Source organism: Rhincodon typus, chromosome 16, assembly GCF_021869965.1.
Source record: "Rhincodon typus isolate 14 chromosome 16, sRhiTyp1.1, whole genome shotgun sequence".
In the NCBI taxonomy this organism is placed as follows: Eukaryota; Metazoa; Chordata; class Chondrichthyes; order Orectolobiformes; family Rhincodontidae; genus Rhincodon; species Rhincodon typus.
Window position 1 is genome coordinate 15,275,639 of NC_063347.1, and position 18,989 is coordinate 15,294,627.

At 38.8% G+C, this 18,989-nt stretch overlaps 1 protein-coding gene across 1 annotated transcript in view; it reads left to right on the plus strand.

The window, feature by feature from the left end:
* Window positions 1-18,369, plus strand: part of setd5 (SET domain containing 5) — a 74,349-nt gene extending 55,980 nt beyond the window's left edge. The window contains exons 12-17 of the mRNA XM_048606695.1: window positions 1,903-2,012; window positions 2,707-2,956; window positions 6,019-6,111; window positions 10,846-11,091; window positions 16,244-16,552; window positions 18,097-18,369. Coding sequence (XP_048462652.1) covers window positions 1,903-2,012; window positions 2,707-2,956; window positions 6,019-6,111; window positions 10,846-11,091; window positions 16,244-16,552; window positions 18,097-18,369 — 1,281 coding nt within the window. The remainder of the gene's footprint in view (window positions 1-1,902; window positions 2,013-2,706; window positions 2,957-6,018; window positions 6,112-10,845; window positions 11,092-16,243; window positions 16,553-18,096) is intronic.
* The last annotated feature ends 620 nt before the right edge of the window (window positions 18,370-18,989 follow it).

The window sequence follows — 18,989 nt, forward strand, 5'->3', positions numbered from 1 at the left end:
GGGTCTAGACCCTTTCCTGCTCCTCTGATGCTGCTTGGCCTGCTGTGTTCATCCAGCTCTACACCTTGTTGTCTTGGGATCTGCATGTTACTGGTTAGGCCAGCACTTATCGCCTATCCATAATTGCCCAGAAGACATTTAAGACTCAACTATAGTCTGGAGTTGCATATACGCCAGACCAGGTAAAGATGGCAGATTTCCTTCACCAAAATGACATTAGTGAATCAGAGAGGTTTTTAATGACAATTAGTAGTGCTTACATGATCACAATTAGGCTAGCTTTTATTTATTGCAGATTTTATGTGAATTCAGGTTTAACCACCTGTCACATGCCCATTGTCTGATCATGCATTTTCTCAAGCAATTAGAGATGTATAGTAAATGCTGGCCATGCCAGTGAAACCCATGTTCAATGAATGAATATTAAAAATGATGTATCCCAGAGACGTAACTGAAAGAGCCCTGAATGATCAGAACAGGTAATGTGGCTTCACCTGTGACTCATAGCACTCTACTTATTTTTCTCTAGATAGACAGACATACTGTAGTTAAAAGGCACCATAAACAAATTGTTAATCTACTTTGTTTTATAGACAGCAGTTCTAAAAAAAATGCAAAGCAAATCTCATCTTGGTTTAATTAATTCAACAGAAGGAAAACAATGCAAATTAGCAAAACTATCTTTTTATCGAACAATCTTGTTTAAAATTTTTTGATCATCCGTTGGAATTAAATCAGATCAGGGTTTCAGATGAATGAACTTGCATTTCCCAAGGTTAGGCTTTCTTCTAGATCAAGCTAACTGGCTGACTGAATGCACCGTGCCTCTTGTTCATATAGTTTTGAGCAGGACCTGTGCTTGCTCCTCCATTCAGCAGACTCGTCATTCAAAATAATTCTTCCATCTTTCAAAGTTTATTGTAGACAGACATCTTGTTCTAAGCTCTCAAAAATCATCTGAATCATTTGCTGTATTTGGTGCTAACGGTCACTGGAATCTGTAAGTCTCATTGTGTACTGTTCTGTTTTTCTAAAGCTCTTTGACAGTCAGATTTAACTGACATAGCACTTTTTAACATAAATTGCACTATAATCCTCCAGTGACAACATATTCAGTATTTGAAAACATCATGGGAATTAAAATAAAATCCCTGGTAATGTAATGTCTTTGTTAAAGTTGTTTAACTTTATACCAACATCCAGTAGCATAATCACCACAGAATCAGTTAGCTTAGTTAGCTGGGTGGCTAGTTTTTAATGCAGAGTGACGCCAACAGGACGAGTTCAATTCCTGTTCTGAGTGAGATCATCATGAAGGTCTTGCCTTCCTGACCTCGCCTGAAGTGTGGTAGCCCTCAGGTTAAAAAGATATACCTCTTTAATAGCAGAGCAGCCCTTTGGTCCTCTGGGAGTATGGCAACTTTACCTTTACCTTTATAACTTGCCAGGCCATTTTTGAGGGAAATGAAGAGTGAAACACATTTTTGTGGGTCCTGAGTTGCAGTTAGGTCAGACCATCTAAGGTTGGCAGATTGTCTTCTTGAAGGGATACTAGCAAACCAGATTTGAACCTGCATCCTCAGAGCATTAGTCTCCAGATTATGAGCTCAGTAACATTGACATTACACCACTGACAATCTTCCCCATCACCCCTCCTCAACCACCACCCCCATGGTTGCATAATTTTTTTATGATAGTTACTCAAGTTTAATCAGTGTTTTTGGCGAGAATTATAGCCCCTATTTATATTCTTACATTGGTAACCCCTTGGCACAAATTCAGCTAACCGAGAAAAACTGTACAAAAATGTGAAGGCAGCAAATGGGATAAATTGGGTTTGACCTAGTTAAGATTCATAAGAGAGAAAGAAACGAGCTACAACATGAATACTGTGTCCCCTAGGTGCGGCACATGATTGCTGATGGGATGATCCACCTTTGTATATATGCCATCACAAACATCCCAAAGGACAATGAGGTGACCATTGGCTTTGATTATGAATACAGCAGCTGGTAAGTAAAATCAGCTTTATCAGAACCACTGTTGTACAGAAAAGGCTTGGTGCTTATGCTAGTCATTTTTTAGAAAGACTAGTTAGTGGTACATGATTCAAATAGGGTACAAACCGTTGTTTAACGTTTGAGACCAGGGGAGTGACTGGAGACGATGGGGAAAGAGGAAGAGAGGAGGGGAAAAGCAGCACTTAGCAAAATCTTTCTTGTGCGGGACGGAGGATATGCCAGGGTGAAGGGGTGGTAGAGGCAAGGAGGCTCAGACCAGAAAAATCTTGGAATGGGCTAACTTTCTAAATCAGGAATAGTTTCAGTAACTTGGTAGGGATGCTTCAACAGCCAGAAGAAGGGATGGGAGGTGTTTGGGGGTCAAACGGTTAATGATTATTATTTGTTAGTACCTGATTGTCTTGAGTTATTAGAATATTCTTACCCTGAGACTTCCTCAGATCTAACCATATGAACTCTGAACTTTTCTGGGATTAGGTAATCCCCCTTGAATAGCACATAGTATCTTGCATGAAATTTGGATTTGCCTACTTTTCCTATGCATTTCACAGCTTTGTGAGCTTATGTATAATGTGCATTTAGGGAAAATTAGTTGAATTTATTTTCTACTTGTGATAATCAAAATAAAACCGAAAGGGTTAATATAATATATAATTAAGTTTTTATATTATTCACTTCATCATAGTAAATATAAAGTTGACTGTGCGTGTCATAAGGGAAACCAGAATTGTCCAGTACAGAAACATAACCAAGGATCAATGGAGTCCCCAGTAGGTGCAGAGACGCGGCGGAGAAAAGCCAGACGAAAAGAATGGGAAATGGAGTCAGAGCTCAATCAAGCTTCTGATGAAAATAGCAACCAACAGCAGGAGGAGCCAGCAGAATCCAAAGACCAACAGGAGTTACCTGTACAAATCCCAGCAAGTGACAGTGAGGTAAGCATATACAGACGTTAACAGAAGAAAACCGCCATGTTACAGTTTTCTCCAGATGCACATGAGGCACATATAATTAGCAAAATTGTGCTCTTGCCCACTTACAAATGCATCTCAATCGCTGATAAACTAAATCATGTTAGCTTTTTTACCCCATAAATTGAAAGAAGGTGAAGGGTATAATTCACCAGCAAAGTTGAAAACAGCAAAAGAATTGCACAGGAGCAAAATACTAGAGGAAAGAAAAATGTAAACAGCATTTTAAAAGAAGTCTGATGTATGAAGCAACCTATTAATTTTTCTAACAAGTTCACATACTGAAAGTAATATCAAGCTCTATCAGCTTAAGCTAGTTCAGGGTTTTTTTTGGTGCTCAGCTAATGATCTGGAACATTTCAATGTTATATTTTTCCTCCTCCTGTATGCACAACCAACTAACACTGCAGATTTAGCAGGATTGATATGAAATACTATTTGGCTTGAAGTTCTGTTGACTTCTACATATCAGTGTGTCTCAAAATCCCAGTTACTCCATTTACAACATAGAACAGCACAGTTGTACCGACGATGTTGTGCCGACCTATTATCCTACTCTAAGATCAAACTACCCTGCATACCCTACATTTCACTATCCTCCATGTGCCTATCCAGAGTCGCTTAAATGTGCCTAACGTATCTGACTCCATTATCACTGCCGGCAGCGCATTCCACGCACCCACCAGCTACCACTGACATCTCCCCTATACCTTCCACCAATCACCTTAAAATTATGCCCCCTTGTAATAGTCTTTTCCACCCTGGGAAAAAGTCTCTGGCATTCCATTCTATGACTCTCATCATCTTGTACACCTCTATCAAGTCACCTCTCATCTTTCTTCTCTCCAATGAAAAAAGCCCTAGCTCCCTCAACCTTTCCTCATAAGACCTGCCTTCCAGTCCAGGCAGCATCCTGGTAAATCTTCTCTGCACCCTCTCTAAAGCTTCCACATCCTTACTATAATGAGGTGATCAGAACTGAACACAATATTCCAAGTGTGGTCTAACCAGGGTTTTATAGAGCTGCAGCATAACCTCACGGCTCTTAAACTCAGTTCCCCTGCCAATGCAAGCCACACACCATACGCCTTCTTAACAGCCCTATCAACTTGGTTAGCAACTTTGAGGGATCTATGGACGTGGACCTCAAGATCTCTCTGTTCCTCCGCACTGCCAAGAATCCTGCCATTAACCCATTTGTTTCATGTATCTGATGTAATGCAAGTGATATTGTGAAATGCACAAGAAAACACATTTTATGCTTAGGGATGATATGATTATCACAGAATCATGTTTCAGGGTTGCATATAATATGCTTGTGATTTGAACTTACGACTGTTTTGAACTGAACCTATGGAATGACACTGGATAACCTAGTGTGACCAGATAGCTCAAGTGCTTTCTTCAGACAGAGGCATCACCTGTACCAAAGACCCACAGTCACTTATACGTATGTGAATGAAAGTTAAATTATGAATCATCATCAAATTGTTTTTATTAATAGTAGGAGGATATCCTTGCACTTTCCACTGCCATAGAAGGTTTTAAATGCACCTGTGAATGCGATGAGGTCTCTCCTCGGTCCAATCCACTGCCACTCAGTATGTCCCTCCCACTTAATAAATTTAGTGTGCAGATCCTCCTCTACAACAACAGTATGTCATTGAAATTGATAACACATGGGTAGGGACTTTGGTGGAGCAGCTCAGATTGAATGGCAGTTCCCTCCAAGACCTTCAACAAAGTTTTAGGCTGTTAGAAAGATAGCTCCTGTGTGGATACATGTACTGTCACTTTTATGATGAAGAGCTGCCTGTTATAATTCAGGTCATGTGTCGGAAAGTAAGATATGGGCTAACACCACCTAGGTATCACATATCGGGCATCTCTGTAGGATCTCAAAGTGGAAATTTGCAAACTAGGTGTGAATGCATGTTTCCTGTCCATTCTTGTTAAATGAGTGACTTGAAGCTCCTCTTTCTTTCCGGACAAAGTCGAGGAATTGGTCTGGATCTTAGTTGTAGATTAATTGGGAGGCACACGTGTTAACACAGTGGTCCTTAGTTGGTTTGTGAACCTGCTTGTAAGTGCAACAACCTTCTATGTTTGGATGAAAAGGAAGTAAAACCTTTGCATTGAAAGAAGAAAATGTAATATGATGTTGCAATAACATTGAGTTACCCAAAACATACACTCAACCGTGTCTTTATGAATTTATTTGAATATCTGTTGTCCTATCATGCATCTAAAATGAAGTGTTAGAATATGCTCATCGTTAGCTGTCGTAACCAAATTTCTGCGATCCATTATACTGTACAAATCTCATTCCATTACAAAAAAAAGTTGCAAAGGTAAGGGTTATCTCTGATAATGATATTGCTTGATGTTGAAACACCTTCAGAATGTTTGACTTGGTGATCAGCCTCGAGCTTAAATCATTTTTAGTAAAAACAAGTTACTTCCAATTACACCAATTTGAACAATGTTGGGAACTGTGTGGACTTAATTATTCAGCGAGTGGACTCAACGCAACAAAACCTTTGTAATCACATTTATTATTCAGAAATTAGTTAAATAAATTTGATCAAAATTATACCTGGTAAACATATATATCCTGTGGAGGAAAATAGCAAAGAATGTGGATTTATCTCAGGGGTTAGAGCGCATAACGCAAAAGCTTGCAACCTAAAGCACTTTTTCTGGCATTTGAAAAGAATGCCTGCAACTTATAGCGTTACATTTAAAAGTTAATCCCTGCTCATCAAAGTGCTATTTTGTTTATATATCAGATATTCATGAAAAGGCAGGCACTTGTTTCAGGCAAAGTTTAATAATGTAGGTAGTTGAATTGTTTTATGATGTCACAAGGAAGGGCTGTGACAAAAGTGATGTCATTGTGGGCAGTAAAGTATTAGTTTATATTTCACAGATGACATTGAACTACATCATATCAATGTATAATAATTGGGGTGCAGGCTTTTATGTACAATACTATTCACTGCACTGACTTCATTTTCTTTAAACAGGAAGGGCCTGGAGAAGGAGATCGATTAAAAGTAGAAGAAGAAAACGAGTCAGAAATGGATGAACAGCTCCGTGCAATAGCACAAAGTAAACTGGTAAGTGACAGGCAGTCATAATGTGCAGGCAAGGAATGTCTTAGCAGCTAGAAGTCATGCACCCGGATGTCATGGACTTAGCAGCGCAGTACAGCAGAAAATACTTTGACCGCAGGCAAACTAGGCGCAGGCAGGAAAATGGTGCATTTGTTTTGTGAAGCTGTGTGTGAGCAAAGGATTGGAGGGAATAATATGTTCCTAAGTAGGATAATCATCAGCTATGGGGAAAGAAAGATCAGAGTGCTTGTACAAGGGGCTGTGTTTTGCAGAGAGAAAAATGGGTTTGCATAGCTGAGATTATCACGTATTGGAGAAAGGATAGAGAATGTGTTTTCACAGGGAAAACAATGTGTCAGCAGGAGAAATAACAGGGAGTTCAGTTGAGAGAATCACACCTGATGATCCCTGACATTACTGGAAAAGTTTTCAGCAAAAGGCTGTGTCTTTTTGAATATGTGTAGTTGATCAGCACAGGAGCTTAACTGATGGGTGTGTTTATATAGCTGAAACAATATCTGATGTATATGGATTTGTATCCATGTTGACACCGACAACATGGATCTAACTGTGATAAATAGGCTAGATCGATTAGTTTGTTATGTCACTTTCAACATGGATTTTAATGCCGGTTGTTAGTGCATTTAATTCAGTTAAGCAAACATATTTAAACAGATTGACTGACTGATTTAGATGCCAATCAAAACATAACTGATCTATCTATTGTGGCTCATTGGAAGACCTGGAACCCCTCAGCCTATACCCAGACACGATCCTATAAACCCATTTCTGTTTTTTATTTATTAGCTCAGTTGGCTGGATGGGTGGTCTGCAGAGTAATGCCAATAGCATCTTTCTACTTCTCAACCTGTCCCTTTGCCTGAGGTGTGGTGATGCTTGGGTTAAAATCACCATCGGTCATGTGTCTCTGTCATGAGAGAGTGGCCTTATGGTCCAGTAGAACTGTAGTTACTTTACCTTTTTAGATGTGAGCAACACTGGAACACTGTTAATTATCTATCCCTAATTGTCCTGTGACAGTGGTGGGTGTCTATTAGGCTACTTCAGAAGATAATAAAAATTGGCCAAATATTATTGGACTAGAGTTGCATTCCTTTTCTGAAGGATGTGATCTTGACAACTTTCTTCATCATTTTCCCTTGATGTTAGATCATAAGTTGAAAGACTTGGGGGTGGCACAGTGGCTCAGTGGTTAGCACTGCTGCCTTACGGTGCCAGGGACCCGGATTCAATTCCAGCCTTGGGCACCTGTCTGTGTGGAGTTTGCACATTCTCCGTGTGTCTGCGTAGGTTTCCTCCCACAGTCCAAAGATGTGCAAGTAAGGTGGATTAGTCATGTTAAATTGCCTGTAGTGTTCAGGGATGTGTAAGTTAGGTGGATTAGCCATGGGAAATGCAGGGTTACAGTGATAGGGTAGGGATTTGGGTGGGATGCTCTTTGGAGAGTCAATATGGACTTGTTGGGCTGAATGGCCTGTTTCCACACTGTAGGAATTCTATAGATTCTATGAATTTTATTGTATTAAGTTTCCCATGTGATTGTAGGATTTGAATTGAAACTCTGGAATGAGAGTCCAGAACCACAACTATCCTACTGCTAAACTCTGGCCGTTTTTAACTTGCTTTGTATTCTCTCCCTGCTTGCCCCCTTCCAGAAAAAATTGCAGCTACTAATGTGATTAGAATCCCGCCTTATGTTTAATATAATCCAGTTCTGCTGTTCTTTACACATGCTATGTGTAGTTTAATAGGTCTATAGCAAATAGGTCCATCCTGATCTTGCCAATGGGACGTTGAGCTGCTGTTTGCAGGTGATGTTTGCTGCTGCATGAATAGATGATGCATTGGAAACATGACTGCCTGCTCCAGAGGTAGATACATTTTTCCCCCGCTTTTGGTTATTGTATTTAGCTGTAGCTGTCTTGAGGCATTTCATTCGATTATGTATCATTTACGCTGATTGTTAGCTGAATTGATCTGTCTAATTCAAAGGTAAAATACTGCAGATATGGGAAATCTGGAAATAGGAAATAGATCAAGAGACAAACAGGTTTTTAAATGAGAAATCGATCTCTTCAGTTGCTGATTTCCTATCTTAAAAAAAACAATTTTTCCCCTTTAAAGACACAGCCAAAATAAATTGATGGATTTTGATTAGTAGGTAGGGAAGAGACTGGTCGTTTCTTCAAGTTGTAGGATCAATATCTAGAGGACACAGATTTAAGGTTTCTCATGCAGCATGTTGTTATGACTGGAATGCATTTTATAAAAGGGTACTTGAAGCAGATGCAATAGTAACTTTGAATCAAGACTTGGATATTATGTTCTAAAGTAAAAGATATAGAGCAATGGGACAAAACCAAGAGTATCAAACTAATTAATTACCATAGGTAAATGGATCAACTGACTATTGTTGCTATATAATTCTATGAAGTTATTTTCTATTCTCATTAATTTCCTAATGCCAGTCATTATTCCCACCTACAGCTACCATACACGTAGCCAACCTTTACGTAAATCTCGGAGACAATAAGGACTGCAAATACTGGAAGCCAGAGTCTATAGGTATGAGGTTGGAAAAGCACAGCAGGTCAGACAGCATCAGAGGAGCAGGAAAATCACCATTTTGGGCTGAAACCCTTCATCAGGCCTGAAACATCCTGACAAAGGGTTTTGGCACGAAACTTTGACTTTCCTGCTCCTCTACTGTCTTACCTGCTGTGCTTTTCCAGCCTCACACTCCTAAATCTCAACTGATTTCCTTTTCTGTCCAGCTTTGGGAAATCAGCATCTACTGGGGAATTGCCCCCTATGGTCAACTCAATTTACCGCTCCTGAACTGGTAAAGGTATTAAATAGGTTTATTAATAATCGGCAGGATATGTGCAGATCATTAAAGCTTTATTAATTCCTTTGTAAACGTGTTGTATCTATTCAAGAGAGAGATTAACAATCACACCTCAGTCCTGGGGTGTGCAGGGGCAGTTTGCCTCTGGCGAGCATCATCTGTATATCATTGTATATATGAAGATGTGTTAATTTCAACCTGATGTATCATGACATAATAAATACTAGATTGATACACCATTAGAATTTTTTTATATATACTGATATGATTATGTTAATTATGGGTGACTTTAATCTTCATGTAGATTAGGAAAATTAAATTGGCAGAAGTAGACGCAAGGAAAAATTCACAGCGTGTGTTTGGGATAGTTTCCTCGAACAATATGTTGTGGATCCAACCCAGGATCAGGCTGTTCTGGATCTGGTAACAGAGAAGTTTTCTTCTTTAAGGTTTTGTGAATCTGTGGAATTCTTTACCATTGAGACCAGTCAGATCTGAGTCGTTAAGTACAGTGAAGGCCAAGATAGATGGATTTTCTAGATAGACATAACCTTCCTGTCCATCTATCGTATTTGAGTTAATGATTAGCAGATTAGCCATGATCTCATTGAATGGCAAAGTGGACTCAGTGGGCCGAATGGCCTTCTGCTCCTACATCAAAAAAAAATACATTTTAAAAAAAAACTTTGTCATTTGACAACATGAAAACCCAGCTCCTGTATCATATTTAAAATCCCTCTTGGTCACATTGGAGTCCCACAGTGTGACATGTTGTACAACCAATGCAAGATCTAAGGGATTGTTTTCCCTTAAAATGTGCAGAAGGTTGCAAAGCACAGAGCTGGATAAACTAACCTGTTGCTGTTTAATCCCAGTTTGTATTTAATTGATATCTTTGAATGGTGCAGCTTTGTAAGATACTATCAACAGCCATTTACTGCCATATATTAGGTCTGCATTTTCAACCAACCTTATTAGATATGCTTGTTTGAAGACTATTCCTCTTTATATGATCTTTATAGACTTGACCCCTTCAACCACTTTAAAAACTTAATAATGTACATTGTTGTGCTCGTAACCTTTGCTATACATGTCAAGTGAAAAACCTTTGATTTTAGATAAATTAAAACATAATAAACTCTAGAGAGCAGTCAAGGTCTCAGGATTTCATCGAGGTTACAAATTTCAGAGAGCCCACAAGAGTCCAGAATCCAATCTTCGGCACAATTTGGCGGATCTTGTATCTCAAAATTTTGAAGTATTGAGAATTTGATCTGCATGGAGAATTTGCCACTTGAGAGTGCCAGATTGGACAGAACATAGCGTGCTTACCGCTTGGGAATGCCACTGTAAATGGATATGGCGCGTTAGCCTCTTGAACTTTCGTGGAAAGAAGAGCTTTAACTCCTTAGAAAACTGTATGTTGGAATTGGCACAGTTCTACTGCTTGAAATGTGAAATATGCAATCTTTGGGGCCAATCAAACAAAAAAATAAGTCTGGTATTTCAGTGGGTGTACTTGCTGTTTCAAGTTGGAAGGGGGAAGAAATATTTTTATCTTTTTTTGAGTGCACTTTGTTTTTGTTGCAGCCGCAATAAGCTAGAATTGATTCCGAAAAATATAGTGACATAGTGATATTGACAAGAAAAGGATGGTAGAAAGAATACTTTGCCAGCAATACTGTAAGCTAGGGTGCTTATGATTTTATAAGTGTGGTGATACAGACAAATGGTTTGACACCTAGGAATTGAACACTGTGTTTGCACATGAAGAGGTAGGAGAGGAAATAAGTTGTTGAAGGTAAGATTTTGATCCTCTGCGTGGTTTGTTTATGTTTTTTGTTTTCTTTGACGCTCATTGTTCACAGTCGCGGGAGCAGCGGAAGATGGAAGCCATCATGCAGGTATTTGAAAACTTAGAGAAGAGAAAGAGAAGGCGTGAACAGGTGGTTGAGCGCAGTGCTAGTCAGCCTGGTGTCGATGTCAACCCGGAGACTCCAACCACAGATGTGGAGGAGGTGAAACTGGAGCCTGCAGCAGAAGAACCGCCGCCCAATGGGGCAAAACCACCACAGCTTACAGGGGTAAACACACGGCGAACTTCACAGCTAGGGGTAAGCAGAGAATTTAAATGGCAAATGGGCCAAAGAAGCACAAGAATGGTTATTAGTGCTATTGCTGCATCATGGAGAGGAGAAAGTTAGGAATTTTTGGTGCTAATTGTTTAGTGGTGTTCTGTGCTTCATTGTGTATGGGCTTTGCTCAGGCGCTTGCAGTTTGGGAAGAGAACAAGCGAACATGCTTTGTTGTTTGGAGTTTAGTCAGTTGAAAATGGCCTAGCAAGGTGGTCTTGCTCTTCCCCTCTCCAGCAGAAGTAAAGCAGTAGTTTCTGTCAGTCTAAATCACACTGAGAGGCAGTAATACATTTCCAAGCTCCCTTGATGTGACATGTTTTTGTGACATGTACTGTTTACAGATGTATTTACTTTAGGGGAAGGAAATTGGTTGAGGAAATGTTCACATCTCTAGACGTGCAATGTACTTGGTAATTGTACATCCTAGATTGCTAGTACCTGCTCGAAAATATCCCAGTGTCAGTTCATTGGTGTGTCAAGAATGATTTTCATTTTTCAAACAATGGAGCTACAAACATCGTTATGTGTTTTATTAAAATAAGCATATAAAATTAGATTGGGAAGACAACCTGAGAGGCTTGCCATCTGCTTCAGATCTGGATAAGTTATCTGGTTAGTGTTTGAAGTGCTGTTCTAAACTTTTTACTGGCATGCCAGAAATGTCAAGTAGAAATACAATTGTCATGTTTGTAGCAGATGATGTTCAACCAGCACTTGTCTAAAAACTCTCAAAAATGAAGCGGTGCATCAGTGACTTGGGTAGTCTAACAAACCAAGTTATTTAAGTAACATACAATAAATCTGTCAAAAAAATACTGATACTAGTTTAACTTTTGATGTGTCTTTTAACTTGGGAGGATGAACTTAACATTTGACAACCTTCCTTGTTGCACTGAATGTGAACAGTAATCAAATCTAGATGGAAGCCATTCGAAATTCTCTACTATGATGCTGCCTTTGGATCTGTAGTCCATTTAAAAATTGCTCCCCTAAAGTGACACACCTGAGGATGGATATAACCTTTTTAGGCGAGAGCCTCTTAAATTTCTAATGTTACACGTGAGTCTATGTTATAGTTCTCAGACTTTGGCTGTTTAAAAAATTTCTCGATATTTGGTGGTACATGTGAAAATGAGCCTTTTAAATGATAATTGAAATAGATACCTGGTACATTTCCCAGGAAAGAGAGGAAAAATCAGATATCACAAAAGCTATCTGCTGACTGATATCTTGTTACAGCACAGCATTCATGTCATGCATATGGTTGTGCCTTTAGGAGGGCTGAGTGGACCAGAAATTTTATTTTGCCATGTTCCATTGGTTCTGGGATGTGGTTATTACTGGTTAGGCCATTAATTATTGCCCATCCTTAATTGTTGTTGACCTGAGTGGTTTGCTAGGCCATATTAAGGTCAATTAAGAATTAATTGTATTTTTGAACATCTGGAGTCATATTTAGACTAGACCAGGTAAGGATGGCAGATTTCCTTCACTAAAGGACATCAGTAAAACAGATGGGGTTTTACAACTATCAGCAGTGCTGCCATTAGGTTAGTTTTTTAATTCCAGATTTTTGGGATTTGAGCCCATGACCCCAGAACATTAGCCTGGGTTCTGGAATACCATGACACCATCACTTTCTCAAAATCCTTAGCTAACAATTTATATAAGGCTTTCTGAATGGGCATTCTAAAATTATGCACATACCTGGTTTAGAGGGAGGGCGTGCGATGAGTTCACTGGGCTAAGAGGATTGTCTGGGTGGAAAGATCGAGTACACTGAGATTACATTCCCTGGATTTTGGAAAACTTGATTGCTAATCTCATTGAAATATATGAAATTCTTAAAATGACATGATGGTGTAAATATTGCCAGGATATTTGCCTTTGCTGGGGTGTCTAGAAATAGTGAGTAACTGTCTGAGAATCAGGACTGTTTAGGCTAAAATAAGAGATTACTTAAATGGTTAAAGATCTTTGTAGTTCTCTACCCAAGGGGCTTGTGGAAGCACAACAGTGGACCATTTTCTGTAGAAAATACGCAGTAGATTTTTGGATACTCAGGGTTTTTGTGACAGTATGGGCAACAGAATTGAAGTAGAAAATCAACCATAATTGTAATGTAAGGCAAAACCAGCTTGAAAGACTGAATGGCCTACTCCTGCTCCTATTTCCTATATTGAGAGAGTTGATTTGGAAATTGGTAACAAGTGTGTAAGGAGAAGAAAAAAATAAATTAACTTTCTTAAATAAATGAAGAAATAGGGTACGTACCTCTACCATGCTGTGTTAACTGGGTGTGATTACAATCACATCACTTCCTTGAGGCTTTTCCCTACCTTGTTGATGCTCTGAAACCAGAAATCTGAAAAACAGCATTTTCATTAGGATCTTCCATCTCACTGGGGAGGCTTCAAATCAGCCCATATCCAGAACCTGCTCTGAAAAAGCTGCTCACATTTTGGACAAATGCATACACAGCTGAAATAATCTGCAACATTCTAAAACAATAAATCTACCTCCTAATGTTAATTTTATGTTAATCCAGTAAAATATTCCAGGATCTGGGTTTACATTTTATCCAAGTTTACATCTGTTCTCCCTTGGGCTTTGCCCTATCTGTGTGCCAGGTTTCATAGAAACACACCCAATAAGTTTTGAGATATATGGTTTACAAGCAGACTAACGAGTCAAAACATTGCTTGCACCCTTTTTTATGCACGGACATAAAAGAAAAACTTCTTGAGTTGAAGGAATCGTTGAGTGACTTTATGCTGAGCTGTTCATCTGAAAGAAAATGAAAATATAAATTTGACTCCTGTCTTTTTCACTGAAATCAGGAGTTGGAAATATGATGAGTATTTCCTGCTATTAAAATAGACAAATTAAATTCAGTATTTAATGTTCCTTATTTAATTTTCATATAGAAATTCAGGGGAAAAAAATTAAGATAACATGTAGATGTTGAGAAAATGTTCCAAGTGTGGAGATCTCAACGTGGGAGACATAGTTACAGACTAAGAAGATATTAATTTAAAACTGAGTTGTGAAGGAATTCCTTCCAGTGGGTAGCACATATTTGGAGATATCTACCTCAGAGTTGTGGAGGCTAGATCATTGATAGTATTTAAAGATTTTTTCTTATGGATCGATTTGTGTAGTGTCAGTTATCAGCCATTAGGTGCCATGCTGGCACATGTTTCTAAAAAATGTGCTAGGAAATTCTCGCTAACAATGGCTGACTATCAAAACCCTCTATCATAAGGTTTATTTTTAATCACAGTGTCAGGAAGTTTGATCGTTTGCATGGGCATCGTTGTACGTACTGATGCAGAAGTATTAAAATGTATGAAAGTAAAGCATAGTTTCCTTCTGTCTACCAAAGAAACTGCAGAGATAAACTGAAAAGATTTCTTGGTAACATCTGGTGAGATTGGCATGTAAGTGAGTGAACAAAGTGTGGCCACTACACAACTGAAAACATAGCCAAGATTCTCTCTTCACATCTTACTACCACCAGTAGCAACCACCACCTCTCTGCACACCCCCTCCGACCAAAACATGCCATTATACTTATGAGAAATTGTTTCAGGTTGAAGGTGATGAGATTGTTTACTGTCTGCCACAAAGTAGTCATTAGGCCAAATGTAATCATTTCCCATTTCAAAAGACAATGGTTGGGAAATATGCCTAGCATTATACATAAGGAATGGAAGGAAATAAAATTTGTACAAAACAATGGGGGTATGCTGAAAGATCAGTACATTCAAAGCTTCATATTTTAGGAAGAATTGTATTTTAAATTTTCTTGCTGATCAGGAACAGTTCAGAAAGAGTAGTTGATAATATAAGAGTACCAATCCTAGTGATTCACTTGTTATTTTAGTATTAAAAGATTCATTAGAAGTCTTTTTCAAGCACTAAAGATTCAAGCATTTGAAAATTTGTCTTCACATTCTTCAGAATGAGTGATGTTTATGCAGGCAGCCTCGCTGACATGTCCAGTGCAGACATTCTTGCTCGTGTGTGTATGTGTGTGCGTATTTATTTCGCTGTCATCCATCTTAAAAGCCTTTTGAGTGTGATTGTAAACTGTTTTTAAAATTAATAGAATTTGTGTTCACCACCAGCTGAGTTTGATGCGTTTTCTGGTTCAATCCCATTACTCTCTAGGTTCACATCCATACCCCAGAAATGAAGTTACACTGTCTACAAATGAAGTCTACATTGTCCTTAAGTCAGCATTTAAATTATGGTATAGTAGTACAGTATAGTCGGTCCTGTTATAACGTAATAGTACTGCTCTCGTGCAATCTTGCATTATAAGGAAAATCGCACAATAACTGCGCCATTTAAACTATTGGGGCCGGAATTGCATTATGGCTAATATAGGTAAGGAAAGTTTGCGTTCTACAAATAGCAGTCTAAATTTTTCCATCACGTTAAAGCCAATTCGAGTTGAAGAAACACACATTACATCAGAACCGACTGTACATTGAAGCAGTTAGGAAAATGTCTCCATTCCACCCTGTTCTGCTTAATTCCTAATTTTCTGTAGTGCTGTAAGTTAGAAATAAATCAGATGAAAGGCCATTACTGGTCTATGCTTTTCTTGTGAGAGGTGCTTCATAAGGAAAAGGTTAAAAGTCTTACAACACCAGGTTATAATAACAGGTTTATTTGAAATCACAAGCTCTCGGAGCGCTGCTCCTCAGGTGAAGTGACTTCACCTGACAAAGCAGTGGCACTCCGGACGTTTGTGATTTTAAATGAATCTGTTGGACTATAACCTGGTGTCATGTGACTTTTGACTTTGTCCACCCCAGTCCAACATCGACATCTCCACGTCAAGGCTAGGTTGTCGGGGAGGAAAGAGAGTGTCGCACATTTTGAAAAAATGTATAAGACTGGAGGCCACTTCTATTTTATTATTATTTTCTTAGTTTGATGTCACTGATCATATTCATAGTCTATTCAGTATATTACCAATAATCTCACTTTGATAGTACAATTCCTCTTAGATTATCTTGGTTCACCCATTTAGATTACTTCAATGAGAAATTCATCAGTGAATAATTTTTAGCTTATAGGACGTATTCTGTTTTCCTGAAGAACATTTTTTTGTTTATAGGAGCAAGTTCCAGAGAAGCCTGCTAAACCTCCTGCATCAAAACCAACCAAGCCCAGACCCAAAAATCGGTTCTCACGCTATCGCTCCAGTTCAGCACAACGACTACGTCGACAGCGACAAGCAAGCAGCCAGGCAGAACCAGCGCCGGTTGTAGCAGTTGAGGAGGGAGCAACAGGAGCTGTTGTGACAGACTCTACAACTGCAGAAGGTGTGACAAGCGTGGGAACCCCAGGAGTTGAGACGACGTCGGGAACTATTATTTCCTCCCAAACAAATCGAACCAACCTCAAGTATCCTAAAACTAAAAGGGTAAGTGTGACCTGGCTGATCACGCTCTCCTAGACTGCTTAATGTAAAAGGTTCCAGAGGTTCACAATCACATGTATAGAAAAAAGTTGGATTCCCTTAATTTTGGACAGTTTAACAAATTTTATTTGCCACCACCCCAAAACCTGATGAATTACACATATCTATTATTTTATTAAAGCACAATTGAGACTTTTAATTCAGTTGTACAGGTTTCTTAAATTATGATTCCAAAATTGATCTTGTATTGAAGTAATTTGGTGACCAAATTGATATATGGCAATTATGAATGTTAATGTGCATGATATTCTTTCATCTCATCAATAAAATCCATAAGTTCCCTGATTAGTGTTTTGCTTAGATGCATGAAATGTATTTGACTGCTCAACGGTGCTTTTGAGGATTCTAAAAGTGATACATTTGGACATTTTCTTTAAACTTGTTTATCTTAATACCAACAAAGATTTATCTTTACCTGGTATAATTCCAGCATGAGTGCAAATGACCAGCCTTCCTGATATTTCCTAGCGATAAAGTCATATCAAACAATGTGCCTTATTGTTATAGAGTTGCAGAGTCATGCAGAGGAGAAGCAGGCCCTTTGGCCCACCATTTCACTGCTGATCAACAAATATCAAACTGCACTAATCCCATTTTTCACTTTCTTCATACCCTACTATGCCGTGGCATTTTAAGTGCTCATCCAGATGCTTCTTAAATGGTGCTAGGGTACCTGCCTGTACCATCCCTCAGGTAGCACATTCTATATTTCTACCACCTTTTGGGAGAATTTTTTTTCTCAAATCTCCTCTGAACCACTTACTTTACACCTTAAACTTATGCCCTGGTCTTAGAAACATCTACCGTGGAATCTCATGTTCCACTCTGTCTATGCTTCTCATAATTTTGTGCACCTCAGTCAGACCCCCCCGCTATAAGGAAAACAAACCCAGCCCTCCAGTCTCTCCTCCCAACTGAGACAGTTCATCCTGGTAAATCTGCATCCTCTCTAGTGCAGCCACACCCTTCCGGTAGTTATAGTACATTTGCTATTCTTTCTCACCAATTAGGAACTTGGATGCTGCAAATTATTTTTCTTTTATATGGATCAGTTTTTTTCCTGGCAGTCCCTTACAATCGAACAGCATTGGTGTTGGACCCACTTGAAGCTTCCATTAGTCATAGGCCAACCCCATAATGCATATTATAACTGTAAAACTTAATTTCTTTGCCATTTAGGTTGTTAGCATTGCACCTGTTGCTCAATTCAATCACCTATTCGTACTTCATGCCTTTTTGATACAAGTTAAAATCAAACCTTAAGAAAATTAGTGATCAAGACTAACCAATTTCCTACTGTTAAATTGGAATTGGCTGCTTTTTAGATGTCAAATTAGACTGAATTCAACAATTTAGTGTTTCGATCAAAATACGTTGGTGACAGGCCTCATGGTAAATTATACATTTTAGGAGCTTAAGAATTTGTATGGAATCTTCAAATGACTTACTACTTTTTGCTGTAACTTTTTCCCCATCTTTTGGTTCAGTATTTGGTTACAGAATGGTTGAATGACAAGGTTGAGCGATCAGAATGCCCATATGACCGACCATTACGTATCACAACTGATCCTACTGTATTGGCAACAACACTGAACATGCTGCCAGGCCTGAGCCACAACCCACATATTTGCACAACCCCTAAACACTACATTCGCTTTGGTTCCCCCTTCACTCCTGAAAGACGAAGACAAAGAGTTGTGTGTGATGGCAACTATGGATCTTGCAAAAAAGTAAGTCTGTACAACAACCGTACAACTTAAACATAGGAAGTTTATGAAGGAGCCCATTGGGCCATATTGTGTCTGTGTTGGAAGTTTAACATAGGATCTGTTAACTATATGAGATGCATGTTCAAGCAACATTATGAGCGTTGGATTAAAGTTAGAATAATAGATGTTAGATTTTAAAGCTTCTTGTATTCCTCATTTTGTAACATTCTATTCAAGGATCCTCCCTAACCCCACTGGGTATTCAAAACACTCGTCTTGGTCATGACTTGCCTTAGTTGCAAGCAAACTTTGTCAGATTGTGGCAGTTTTTTATACTTTTGTGGAATGCTGAAGTTGCAGCCCCTTTTTTCATGGTGATTTTTGCTTCTTCTGATGTGTAAGTTGAGTAAACAGATTGTTGTACCTTTTGGTGGAATCCATCATCTAAAGGTATAGGATTACAAGTCCAAGAATATATCCCACTGGCTGATCCCCTGTGCATGTCTGGATGACCACAAAGCACAATCACATGATGACTGCTGTATTCACTCAGAGCCCACGGTGCCTGGTGAGCATCACAGTACAATATCTCCAATCTTATGAAAATAACCCAAGTTGGTAAATGTTTCTGTCGTTCAGTTAGACTGAATTGTGCTGTTGCAGTAATATTG